Here is a 13063-nt window from a genome sequence, read left to right on the forward strand (position 1 = left end):
CTTTCCAGGGAGGGGTGGAAGGGGGTGGGGTGAAGGGAAGGGAAGAGTCGTGTGCCTGCCAGAATAACTTGTAGTGATATCAGTACTGAGTCATTCTTTTTAGCAAGTTCCAACTATCAGAACCGAATGCTCCCATATAAATACAGGGCAGTCCATTGCTAGTACTCAGTGAAAGCGTTGAAGGCTGTTAAAAAAAAATGGGAACTGCTTGGAGGAAGCACCTTAAGCAGGAGTTCACTCAGGAAAAGCGTTCTCTGAAGACTAAACATCCACAATTAATCCTTCTGTCACAGGTAGGACAGAAGTTATACTTCTGCAGCAGTAAATCACTCAAATCGTGATTCATCTTGATATTAGAGCTGCTTTCACTATCTGCAACTCTCTTTAGCTAAAGGGAGACGGGGGTGGGGAGTTGCAGTAACTGTGCAGTTCTGAAGTGTTCTGCAGCTTTCATGCTAATCCCAGGTCAAGGACACATTTGAGGGGGTCAGTTGGACAGCCCCTCAAAACAGGCACGGTGATTATGTCTCACTATTAGCCTATGCACCACCACAATGCATACTAACCTTGAGCTCCCTGCTCAGTCGAATGATTGAAGTGCCCAGCCAGCACTAACCTTTCTGTTCATTGGCTGCTCCACATCAGCAAATGTTGAAAGTCGCCCGCACCACCTAAAGCTGGCCTGCGATGTTTAAAACGAGCCTAACCCTTATTAAAGGGTGAGTATATCATGGCTCCAGGCAGTTGTACAACAGGTGAATCTGAGCTGAGATACAGGGGAGAGTTATTTGACGCAGCAGCAAGTGAGCTCCAAGTTTTGCGGACACTGTGTTGGTGGTCTTGGTGGAAGAGAGGGAAAAGGGGACGCTTTGTAGTGTATTTGGAGGGAGCAAGGCAGTTAGCTACGGTCAGGGAATGCAGTGCTGCAAGAAGGTCAATCTGATTTATTTATTTATTTGTTTATTGTCACTTCTATCTTATTACAAAATACAGTGAAGCATGTAGTATAGTGTCACCGCTCACTGGCACCATTTTAAAATATAGAAAAATAACACAAAACATAGAATAGAAAAATTAAGAAATAAAAAAAGTGTCCAATTTTAAAGAACTGCACATGAATTATGTAAAGTCAGTAAATGCTTATTCATAGTATGTATCCCACCAGCAACACTCCTGGCTTCAGCTATAATCCCCATCATTCATCCATCAACTAAAACATTCTCCACAGCAATGTCTCCATCAATCGGAGACTGAATGCCAACCAATCAGCATTCTCCTCTTATGCAGCATAAACATTCTCTTCTCTTCATTTTGGCATTCTTGCAAATTGTCCTGATGAGTAGAAGACGAATCACTTTCACAAAATGTGTCTTTTTCTCAGCAATAATGCAGTTAGATGACTTGCCAACTGACCCATTTCTGTCAGGCCTTATCCGACTTAAGATAACTTACTTAGATTAACTGTTTTGCCTAACACTACATATGGAACTTGGACATGGTACTGCACTGGCACTGTACCACACCATGAATCAGAGAAAATTGAAAGATACAAATTCTGGGATTAATTTGAACTTATGTCAAAAATGTTGGGTTTGGGGTTGGTGGGGGGGGAGGAATGTGCACTATTCATCTTGAGTGATCTTCCTTTCTATTGTTTAACAGTTATTATGAACATTTGTTTAATCAATTATTACCAAGTTTGCGGCAATTCCCTTAATGATGGCAAAAATTCACCTTCTAAAAATACTGGGTTCACACTAACTGAATGCTTTCCTTTTCCCACTTGCAGTGGAGGTTCCACCCATGTGTCTTGTTGATTTATCGAATCTTCACCGCGGTCTACACCCTGGTCTGGTGCATTTGCAGTGGAGTCCAAACCAACCACCCCAAATGGTTCATCTTCCTGACACACCTAACCTATACTGTCTTGACATTTTACTTCAACCTGGCATTGGTAAATTTGATTTGCTACATGGCATGCGGACTGAAGAGACCTGCGCAGAATATCAGAGCAGCATCTTTGGAGGAGATCTCAAGCTGTAATCCAGGTAAGGCAATCACCTAAATATCATGGACTGTGGCTACGAACTCGGCTGAGAAAAAGACCACTACAAAGTAGACTTCTCAATGTTACTTTGAATCTGGAGAGGATCTAATGCAGTGAAGCATTCACACAGATAGCAAACCAGAAAATAAAATGCAATAAAATTGTCCCTTTTTAATTTAAGTTTTATAGAGTGACAAAATAATAATTGAAGAATTGAGTTAATAAAGCTTCAATACTATAAAAATTTTTTACAAATCATTATTTTAAAACTGCTTAAAAAATCATAATAGAGAAATTTGGCACTCGAAAATATAAAATTGGCTTCTCACGGTCAAAGATATAATTCAGAAGGAATAATGAATTAACATGCCTTTAAAAATCTAGTTGCACTTAATTCAATAAGATGTTGCTTTCTCAAGAGTTGTTTTTTTTAAACTGAAAGACAGACAGCGCAAAAGGGCAGGGTCTCATCCATTCAGCGATTTTCAACTGGTTGCAGTCCCAGGGAAATTCAGCAGCATGGTCTATGGAGAAATGTCGAGATACCGGCATCAATTTCTGGATTCTCACTTTGAAACTGCGCACACACGATCTCCAGAAGTTGCTACCAGTTCCCCAGCTGCACTGACAGCAAATAGAGTCGTAGAGTCATAGGGATGTACAGCATGGAAACAGACCCTTCGGTCCAACCCATCCATGCCGACCAGATATCCCAACCCAATCTAGTCCCACCTGCCATCACCTGGATCATATCCCTTCAAACACTTCCTATTCATATACCCATCCAGATTCCTTTTAAATGTTGTAATTGTACCAGCCTCCACCATGTACTCTGGCAGCTCATTCCATACATGTACCATCCTCTGCGTGAAAAAGTTGCCCCTCAGGTCTCTATTATATCTTCAACTCTCACCCAAAACCTATGCCCTCTAGTTCTGGACTCCCCCCACCCTCTATTTACCCTACCCATACCCCTCATGATTTTATAAATCTCTATAAGGTCACCCCTCAGTTTCCGAAGCTCCTGGGAAAACAGCCTATTCAACCTCTCCTTATAGCTCAACTCCTCCAACCCTGGCAACATCCTTGTAAATCTTTTTTGAACCCTTTCGAGTTTCACAACATCCTTCCGATAGGAAGGAGACCAGAATTGCACACAATATTCCAAAAGTGGCTGTTGATAGTTTCACCATCACAACCTTACTGGGCAAATTTTAAAGTCATCATTTTGATACAGGTTTTGACAATTTTATAATGCATCATCTCACTTTCTCCTCTTATTCCATTCCTATCTGGCAACCATGTTAATTTAAACACTAGCTTCAATATGTCAAATACACTTTCTTCATAGGCCAGCATAATAGGAGGGAACTTTACAGTTTCTTACAGCACAATCAACATTTGAATATTAATTTTGTAATGGAAACAGAGCAACTTTCAATGTTATCACCAACACGTTACATCACAGCACACCATTACCTCAGATCTACCATAAACCCATTCAAACTTCTGGAGAGCTGTATACGGTTCCAGTCGCCCTGTAATTAAAGTGGAGAGGGTGTAGAAAAGATTTACAAGGATGTTACCAGGACCAGAGGGTTTGAATTACAGAGAAACTTTGATTATCCGAACAAGTCGGGCGAGCACTATTTCATTCGGATAATTGATTATTCTCATAATCGATTTGACCTTGAACAAGGAAAGTCATACTGATCTAATGCTGTGCTCTACTGGAGAAAGTTAAAAATCACACAACACCAGGTTATAGTCCAACAGGTTTATTTGGAAGCACTAGCTTTCGGATGAAGGAATAGCGCTCTATAAGTTAGTGCTTCCAAATACACCTGTTGGACTATAACTTGGTGTTGTGTGATATTTAACTTTGTACATCCTAGTCCAACATCGGCACCTCAAAATCACCTCTGCTGGAGAGATTGTTTAAATCTATAATTTTGATGAGCCTACTATTTACGCAAACTAATCTTTGCATTGTGCAAATTGCAGGTTAAACTGAGAAGGACCTAACCCTTACCATCACATGAACACTGTATATGAAATCCCAGCATTAAGCAAGGTCCCAAGCAGCTTCTATAATCACAAGCGCATTTGTCAGTTTCTACTGAACTCAGTGTCGCGATAGAAGGACAGAAACACTGCCTCGTGCATGTATTTACTTTCTCTGCCATTTTTCTTCATGAACGGCCTTGTATATTGACGGGAGTAAAGCACTTACTTTTGCAAAGGGCTGTGTAACTAACCCTTACGTTAAAAAAAATTCAATCGCTAATGCTTGAGCTGCTGTGTTTCTTTGTTATTGCCAGTGCTTTCACATGTTCTTCCGTACAGGTAAATCGAATCCACTTACCTCTTTGATGCAATGGTTTTATGTGACCTTGAGATCTTATTCAGATAATCTGAAATTTGGATAATTGACATTTGGATAATCAAGGTTCCTCTGTATAAGGAGAGGCTGGATAGGCTGGGGAATTTCCCATTGGAATTGCAGAGGCCAAGGAGTGAACTTATAGAGATTTGTAAAATCATGAAGGACATAGATAAGGAAAAGGTCTTTTTCCCTATGGTGCGGGAATTCAAAAGGGCACATGGTGGCTCAGTGGTAAGCACTGCAGCCTCACAGCACCAGGGACCCAGGTTCGATTCCAGCCTCAGGCAACTGCCTGTATGGAGTTTGCATGTTCTCCCTGTGTCTGTGTGGGTTTCCTCTGGGTGCTCTGGTTTCCTCACACAGTTCAAAGATGTGCAGGTCAGGTGAATTGACCATGGTAAATTGCCCGTAGTGTTAGGTGCATTAGTCAGAGGAAAGTGGGTCTGGGTGAGTTACCCTTCACAGGGTCAGTTTGGCCGAAGGGCCTGTTTGCACATTGTAGGGAGTCTAATCTTAAAAACCAGAGGACATATACTTAAGATGACAGGAGAAACATTTAAAAGGGACCTGAGGCGCAATGCTTTCACAAAGTGGATAGTTCGTATGTGGAATGAACAATCAGAGGAAGTGGTAGATACAGGTCCAGTTGCAACATTTAAAAGACTTTTGAACAGGTACATGGATGGGAAAGGTTTAGAGGGATATGGGCCAAGCACAGACAAATGGGTAACCTTATTGGCCTGGATGAGTTGGACAGAAGGGTCTGTTTCCATGCTGCATGACTCTACAACTCTGTGACTTGAATACTTGAACTATCAATCTGCCCTTCACACCTCCAATCACATTTCCAATGTCTTTATTAGAAGACCCCAGGAATGGCAAAAAATCTACAACAGAAACTTTACATGAAGTCTCTCTTTTTCTCCATCTCCCTGCGTGGGGAACACCAGTGTTTCTCATTACCCCTTTATGAACCTTCAGCCCATTGCTTCCTGTTAAATGAAAAAAGTCAAATGATTTTGATCAAAAACAGAAGTTTCTGGAAAAGTTCAGTGGGTTTGGCAGCATCTATGGAGAAACATCAGAGTGACCCAGAACCGAAATGTTAAATTTGATTTCTCTCCACAGATGCTGCCAGACCTGCTGAGCTTTTCCAGCAGCTTCTGTTTTTGTTCCTGATTTACATTTGTAGTTCTTTCTATCTCAGAGCAAATAACAAACAGGATGAAGTTTTACTAATGAAATTTTTGTATATTTCACTATCAGCAGTTCCAGAAATCGAGGTTGAGACTCCTGCTCTAAATTTGCACACAGAATTCTCCCCACCGTCTTCGCTACTGTATCCCACTATCTGCATACAGTGGTCCCTGTATAATCTAAGCTGTGTGATCAGCCTATTTGTCACCATTGCTTTCTGGAGCTTTGACTACATTCCAGGGAGAGCCCCTGACTCCGTGAACATCAACATGCACGTGATCAACTCGGTTCTTGTACTTCTGGAGCTGGGCATGACAGCCGCTCCCATTCACCTCGCCCATTTCATCTACACCTTGTTGTACTGCCTCTCTTTCATCATCTTCACCGTCATCTACTGGGCTGCTGGAGGCACCAACCTCAGGGGAAAACCGTACATCTACAGGTCACTAAACTACAGTGAGACTCCGGGTGCTGCCGTGGGCTGCATCATTGGGAGCATCTGCTTGCTCATGCCATTCCTTCAGTTCATGGTGTGGAACCTCCATTTCCTCAAATGCCAGGCCTACCTCAGGCTCAAATAGAAGGATGGTACTGTGCAACACTGTTAGCCTGGCCTTGGAGTTTCCTCAGTTCAGAATTCCAAAACAAGGAACAAAGATGGGAAAGAATTCGGAACAGAAAACCACATCAAGCACCAGAATGGAGAACCAACATATTTGTTTTGATGGACAGGCCGGTCTATAAGTACATTTTTTTGTTTACATAGGTAGGTTTGCCATTTGGCCTTCCCTCCAATCAGAAAGGCATGCTGTTTCCAGGTCTCTATCGGAAAGTTGGTATTAAAGAGAGGCCCTAGATTTAATACTGCTGAACTGACTACGAGCTGGTAGATCTCTCCCTGAAAGATAATGGTAGTATTCAGCGAGACATTGTGAAGCCCAGCTCCACTTCCTTCTCGTCTCTCTTGCAAAATCAAAACTTGAATTCAATCTAATTGGTTTTGTCTGAAGATTGGCAGCTAGCAAGAGGCTGTCTGTTAGTTGGAGATACTGGGAAGCTGAAACATGTTCTGGCTTTGCAAAAACATTACACAACCAGCTGGGATTCCCTATCCACTCTGTGGGACTCAGTCACCAAGTAATGACCTGTTGCTGAAGAACTCATACCAGGTGCTCTGTCTCTGATAAACATATTATCAGAGCAAAACATTTGGTCTTTGACAGACTGTGTAAGTGAATCACATGTAGAAATGCACTACAATAAATTAAGCTGGACACTGCCAACTGGTAAACCTTCTGAGCTGGCAGTAAATATGTAAGGACATTTCCAAAGGATCTATTGTTGTGTCCCTCTTTTTTCCTGTCCACATGCTGCTCTTGGGTAATACCATCTGAAAGCACAGCATCATTTTCCATATGTACACCACTAGCCCCAGCTCAATGTCACCATTACCTCTCTTATCTATTCCTTTGCAGTTAAATTGTCAAAATGCTTTCTAATGTCCAGAGCAATATTTTTTCCAACTATTGGGAAAACCACAGCCATTATCTTCCATCACACAATAAATTCTGTACCCTAGCCAATGAATCCATCCCTCTTCCTGGCAACTCGGGAGCAATGAAAGGTGCCTCATTACATTGGTGTTGTATTTCATAGAGTTGTTACATTACAGAATGAAGCCATTTTGCCCCTCATGCTTACACTGGCTCTTGGAATTCTACATTGTCCTCCACACAGTTTAGAATTCTTCAACGCTGAGTGTCACCTGCAAAACTTTGCGATGGTCCATTGCACACCAAAATCCAGATCATTAATACGTTAAGAAAACATGAGTCCCAATGCCAACCCTGGTGACTCTCTTTTCCCTTTCACTCAGCCAAGTTTGTATCCACATTACTGCTGTCCCTTTGATCCATGACTTTGCTCACAGGTCTGTCATGTGGCATTGTATTAAATGTGTTTATGTATATCAACAGTGTTTACGTATTACCCTCATTGATCTTTCTGCTACCTCCTCAAAATATTTACTTCCATGAAGAACTTCTGATCATATATTTCTGCCCTTACATGTACTGCTTATTTCCATCTCCATATCATCAGCCAACTCCACCTTATTTCAGCTCAGTGGTTGAAACCCTTGGGCATGCTTTTGCTTTCTCTAATAATAGCTCTACTGACCAGCATTCATATTTTTACCCTCTAATAAACCTGAGGTAATCTAAACCAATCTGCTCAATTTCATTTAGCTCTGTTCACTTATAATCCCTGTGCTTGCTCGACCTAGAGAAGCAAAATCTCAATTTGTTGCTTTCAATATGGGATGGTAAGGTGGCTCAGTGGTTAACATCACTTCCTCACAGTGTCAGGGACCCAGGTTCAATTCCAGCCTTGGGTCACTGTCTGTGTGGAGTTTGCACAGTCACCCGGTGTCTGCATGAGTTTCCTCTCACAGTCCAAAGATGTTCAGGTTTGGTGGACTGGCCATGGTATAGTGTCCTGTGATGTACAGGTTAGCCATGGAATAGCCATTGGGAATGCAGTGGTTAAAGGGAAGGAGTCAAGAATGTGGTGCTGGAAAAGCACAGCAAGTCAGGCAGCATCCGAGGAGCAGGAGAATCAACGTTTCGGGCATGAGCCCTTCATCGGGAATGAGGGGTTATAGGGAAGGGGGCTGGATCTAGATGGGATGCTTATTGGTGTGAGCCAAATGGCCTGCTTCCACACTGTAAGGATTCTATGATTCATTTCCTCCATGCTTATCCTTGTCTCAAACAATCGTCCAAGATCTCTGTGCTCATTAAAATTTAGGTCTTTTTGAGTTTCTCTGATTTTAATTGTGCCATTATTGCCTTCAACCACATGGACTCTAAGCTTTGGAATTCACTCCCGAAACCCCTCACCTCTCTCCATCTCTTTCCTCCTTCAAGATGCTCCTAATGACCTATCACTTAGGTCAAACTTCTGGTCATGTGCCCGACCATCTCCTCCTCATGGCTCGCTGTATCATTTGGTTTGATAGTTTTAGATTAGATTAGATTCCCTACAGTGTGGATACAGGCCCTTCGGTCCAACAAGTCCACATCGACCCTCTAAAGAATAATCCACCCAGACTCATTTCCCTACATTTACCCCTGACTAATGCACCTAATACTATGGGCTATTTAGCACAGTCAATTCTTGCATATCATTGGACTGTGGAAGGAAACCAGAGCACCCGGAGGAAACCCACGCAGACACGGGAGAATGTGCAAACTCCACACAGACAACAGCCTGAGGCCAGAATCAAACCCAGGTTCCTGGTGCTGTGTGGTAACAGTGCTAATTACTGAGCCACCCAAAAAAATTTACAAGAAACAATAATGTTCAAATGAAACTGAAGGAACATTACGTTAATGCTGCTAGCAAAGGAAAGAACTTTGAAAAAGGAGAGCAAATGACAAATGTTCCTTTTAATATTGCTTAAACTGTTACACCTAGCTTAAGGACCTAGAAAGGACATGCAGTCCAATATATTCTGTAAGGCATTTTGAAGTGTATAAAATATAGGAGCCATTAACAAATGAGTTCATGACCCTGGACTATGTGCAATGGCATTCAACTGGAGGCTTCTTTTGCTGACTTGAGGATAAAATGAATGGAGCATTTGCAAAACAGACTTGAAAGAATCAATCAGTAGTCTAATTGAGTGGAGAAGAGGTAGACTTCTCAAATAATATGCATTTGAATTGTACCTGTCCAGGTAGGACAATATTTACATGACTGGTTCAAATACCATTACTGTATATTATATCATGTATTAACATGTATTTACCTGTATTAAAACTTTTCATATCAAATCATAAGTCTGTTACATACAATGTGTTATTCCAACACTATCTAATCGATGTACTTCAAAAAATATATCACGTTGCCCAGACCATGTATCTTGTGAAGTAATTGCTTGAGTTTTCATAGTGTAGAATCCATTATCTATGGTATTATCTATGGTATTAGCTCTGTCCTCTCCCTCAATATCAGAAGTCACACGACACCAGGTTAAAGTCCAAGCAGTTTATTTAAAAGCACAAGTTTTCCGAGCGTTGCTCCTTCATCAGTGCTCCAAAAGCTTGTGATTTTAAATGAACCTGTTGGATTATAACCTGGTTTCATCTAATTTCTGAAATTGCCCACCCCAGTCCAACCCTGGCATCTCCACATCATGCCTACTCTCTCTCTCTCTCTCTATCTCTCAACACAGGTGCACATCATTGAAAATATATGGATTATATATCTCCAATAAGTTCACTACATTGTGTTGTATGCTTTCTAGGATTTTGTTATTTTGTCTTAATAAAGTAAGGTGGAATCCACCTAAAGAAACAATTTGTATTTATCTAACACCATTCCCCACCGCAGGATTTCAGAAAATACTTTACAGCCAATGACTACATTTAGAAGTAAGGCCACGTTTTCAATGTAGAAAATATGAAACTCGATTTGCACACAATGAGGTGCAATACTGACCAAAAAAATTGTTTTTAGTGGATATTCCTTCAGCTCCTGATCTCATTGCAACATTGCGCCAACACTGGACCTGAGGTCAGAGCTTCAGAGGTGAGAGTGACCGCATTTGATATCAAGGCAGCATTTGATTGAATGTGGTATCAGGCAGTTCTGCCAAAAACTGAAGTCAATGAGAGTTGGGGAAAACTTTCCACTGCTAGAGTCATACCTAGCACAAAGAAATATGATTGTGCTTGTTGGAGTTCAATCATCTCATCCCCAAGATATTATAGCAGGAGTCCTTCAGGGTAGTTTCCAAGGCCCAAACATCTTCAGCTGCTTAATCATTTTCTGCCTTCAGGTCAGAAATTTAATGTTCACTGTTGAATACATAGTGTACAGTTCCACTTGCAGTTCCACAGACACTGAAACACTCCCTGCTCACAAGCAGCAGGATCTGAATAACATCCAGGCTGGTGGGGCGGTTAAGTATCATTTGTACCATACCCTGAAGCGTCGCAGGCTGAGGGTTGACCTTATAGAGGTTTATAAAATCATAAGGGACATAGTTAGGGTAAGTAGACAAGGTCTTTTCTCTGGGGTGGGGGAGTCCAGAACTAGAGGGCAAAGGTTTAGGGTGAGAGGTGAAAAATATAAAAGGGACCCAAGGGGCTACTTTTTCATGGAGAGGGTAGTGCGTGTATGGAATGAACTGCCAGAGGATGTGGTGGAGGAATATGGGCCAAGTGCTGGCAAATGGGATGAGATTAGGTTAGGATATCTGCATGGATGAGTTGGACCAAAGGGTCTTTTTAATGCTGTACATTTCTGACTCTATGACTCCAAGTGAGAGGCAATGACCATCTCTAACAGGAGGAGTATTAACCATCTCCATTTGAGATATTACCATTGTTACCTGCACCCCCACTATCAACATCCTGGGTCGGGTCACCACTGAACAAAAACTGACTGGAGCAGAAATATAGTACTGTGTCTGCAGGGGAATATTTGAAACTGAATATTCTTAAGTGAGTAACTTACCTCTTGACTCCCTAAAATTAGTCCACTTTCTGCAAGGCACAAGTCAAGAGTGTAATGGATCACTCCCCACTTGCCTAGATGAGTGCGGCTCCAAAGACACTCAAGAAGCTCAACAAGACAAAGCTACCTGGTTGTGTCACCCCCATTCCCATCCACCAACTTAAACATTCACGCTTTCCATCACTAACACGCAAAGGCAGTAATGTGTTCCATCTACGAGATGAACTACAAAAGCTTCCAAACTCACAGCCTCTACCACATAAAAGGATAAAGTCAGAAGATACATGGACATACCACCACATGCAAGTTTCCCTTCGAGCCACACACCCTCCTCACTTGGAATTCTATCGCCATTCCTTCAGTGTTGCTGGGTCCATTTTCTGGATCTCCCTTCCTGACAGCACCGTGGGTGTCTCTGCATCACACAGACTGCACCGGTTCAAGGAGGAACTTCATCACAATGTTTTCACGTCCAGTTTAGGATGGGGAACAAAAGTTGGCTTTCCTAGCAACATCCATATCCCACAGATGAATAAAAATAGAAGTTGAGATATAAGTTTTGGTCACAGCAAGCTCTACTTTTTCCTTCAAAATCACTCCATGGAATCTCTTACATTTTTCTAATAGGATAGTTGAGGCCTTAGTTTCAAACATAAGACATCGAAGCAGAAGTAGGCCATTCAGCCCATTAAGACTGCTCTGAAATTTAATAAGATTGTGGCTAATCTGATAATCCTCAACACCACTTTCCTTCCATTCACAAATTTATTTCTATCCCTGTTTCCCCTTCATCTTTACTGCTTGTTAGCTTCTTTAAAAACTCTATTAAATGTGTCAGGTATGATTTCCCCTCCACACTGACTTTGCTTGATTGTATTAAGTGTTTCTAAATGTTCTGCTTTAAATCGTTTATAATAATAGACTATTACCCAATAACAGGCATTTAAGGCACTTGTTTTTTTTTAATTTACTTCCCTTTGCTAAATAAAGCTGTTACATTGGCAGTTTTCCAATCCTGGGAGAAAGTGAGGACTGCAGATGCTTGAGAGTCACAGTCAAAACATGTGGTGCTGGAAAAGCACAGCAGGTCAGGCAGCATCCAAGGAGCAGGAGAGTCAACATTTCAGACATAAGCCTTTCATCAGTTTTCCAATCCTGTGGACTCCTTGGAGATTATGACCAATGCATCCATTATTTATAGGTACTTTATTTAATGTGGCCTAGGATGCATCAGATTAGGTCCAGAAGGACTTTACAGTCTTTAGCCCTGTTAGTATCCCTAGCACTTTTTCTCGAGCAATAGTTTCTGTATTTATTTCCTCTCCTTCTGCCACTTGAATACTTAGTAATTGTAGTGCCTTTACTGTGCAGACTGATGCAAATAATTTATTTAACTTCTCTAGTTCCCATTTATTATTATTCCAACTTCATTCTCTAAGGGGCCAATGTTTACTTTGGCTTTGCTCTTCCCTTTTGTACATTTAAAGAAGCTCTTGCTGTTCATCTTGATATTACTTGCAAGTTTACCTACAAGTTTATTTTTTCCCTCTATTATTTCTTTAGCCATCTTTTGTTCATTTTTAAATCTTTCCCAATTCTCTGTCGTGCACTAATCTCTACCATATTGCATGTATTTTTCTTTCAATGTGATGCTATCTTAAACTTCCTTGGATAACCATATCTGGCTTATCCTCTTCCCAAATTCACTCCTCCTCACTGGAATACATCCTTGCTGTGGGCTATGAGCTATTTACTTAGACATCTGCTATTTTTTCCCCAATCGTCTTTGTTGCTAAACTCCTTTCCCAAACCTCCCTATCCAGCTGTGCCTCATTCTTTCATAATTGCCCTTATTTAAGTTTAGCATTGTTTTGGAGGCAAATTCCCCTCTTTCAAAATGAATGCTTAAT

General features: G+C 41.4%; 1 protein-coding gene across 2 annotated transcripts; it reads left to right on the forward strand.

Annotated features, from left to right (window-relative positions):
• The first annotated feature begins 93 nt into the window (after positions 1-93).
• On the forward strand, positions 94-9979 carry LOC122559190 (uncharacterized). 2 transcript variants are annotated; one of them, XM_043708569.2, is made up of 3 exons: positions 94-293; positions 1790-2048; positions 5700-9979. In XM_043708569.2, the coding sequence occupies exons 1-3, from the start codon at positions 198-200 to the stop codon at positions 6209-6211; spliced, it is 867 nt and encodes a 288-aa protein (XP_043564504.2). In that variant the 5' UTR covers positions 94-197; the 3' UTR covers positions 6212-9979. The 2 variants fall into 2 exon arrangements, with proteins under 2 accessions (XP_043564504.2, XP_043564505.2); XM_043708570.2 differs by having other exon boundaries at positions 5703-9979.
• The last annotated feature ends 3084 nt before the right edge of the window (positions 9980-13063 follow it).

This window comes from Chiloscyllium plagiosum, unplaced genomic scaffold, assembly GCF_037043375.1.
Source record: "Chiloscyllium plagiosum isolate Xiang-an unplaced genomic scaffold, Cpla_swu_hap1 HiC_scaffold_14, whole genome shotgun sequence".
Classification (NCBI taxonomy): Eukaryota; Metazoa; Chordata; class Chondrichthyes; order Orectolobiformes; family Hemiscylliidae; genus Chiloscyllium; species Chiloscyllium plagiosum.

Bases quoted from the DNA above. Each gene is read 5' to 3' on its own strand.
- LOC122559190 (XM_043708569.2), top strand. From the start codon at position 198: ATGGGAACTGCTTGGAGGAAGCACCTTAAGCAGGAGTTCACTCAGGAA. The intron at 294-1,789 runs GTAGGACAGAAG...TCCCACTTGCAG, and splicing joins AATTAATCCTTCTGTCACAG to TGGAGGTTCCACCCATGTGT. The intron at 2,049-5,699 runs GTAAGGCAATCA...TTTCACTATCAG, and splicing joins GATCTCAAGCTGTAATCCAG to CAGTTCCAGAAATCGAGGTT.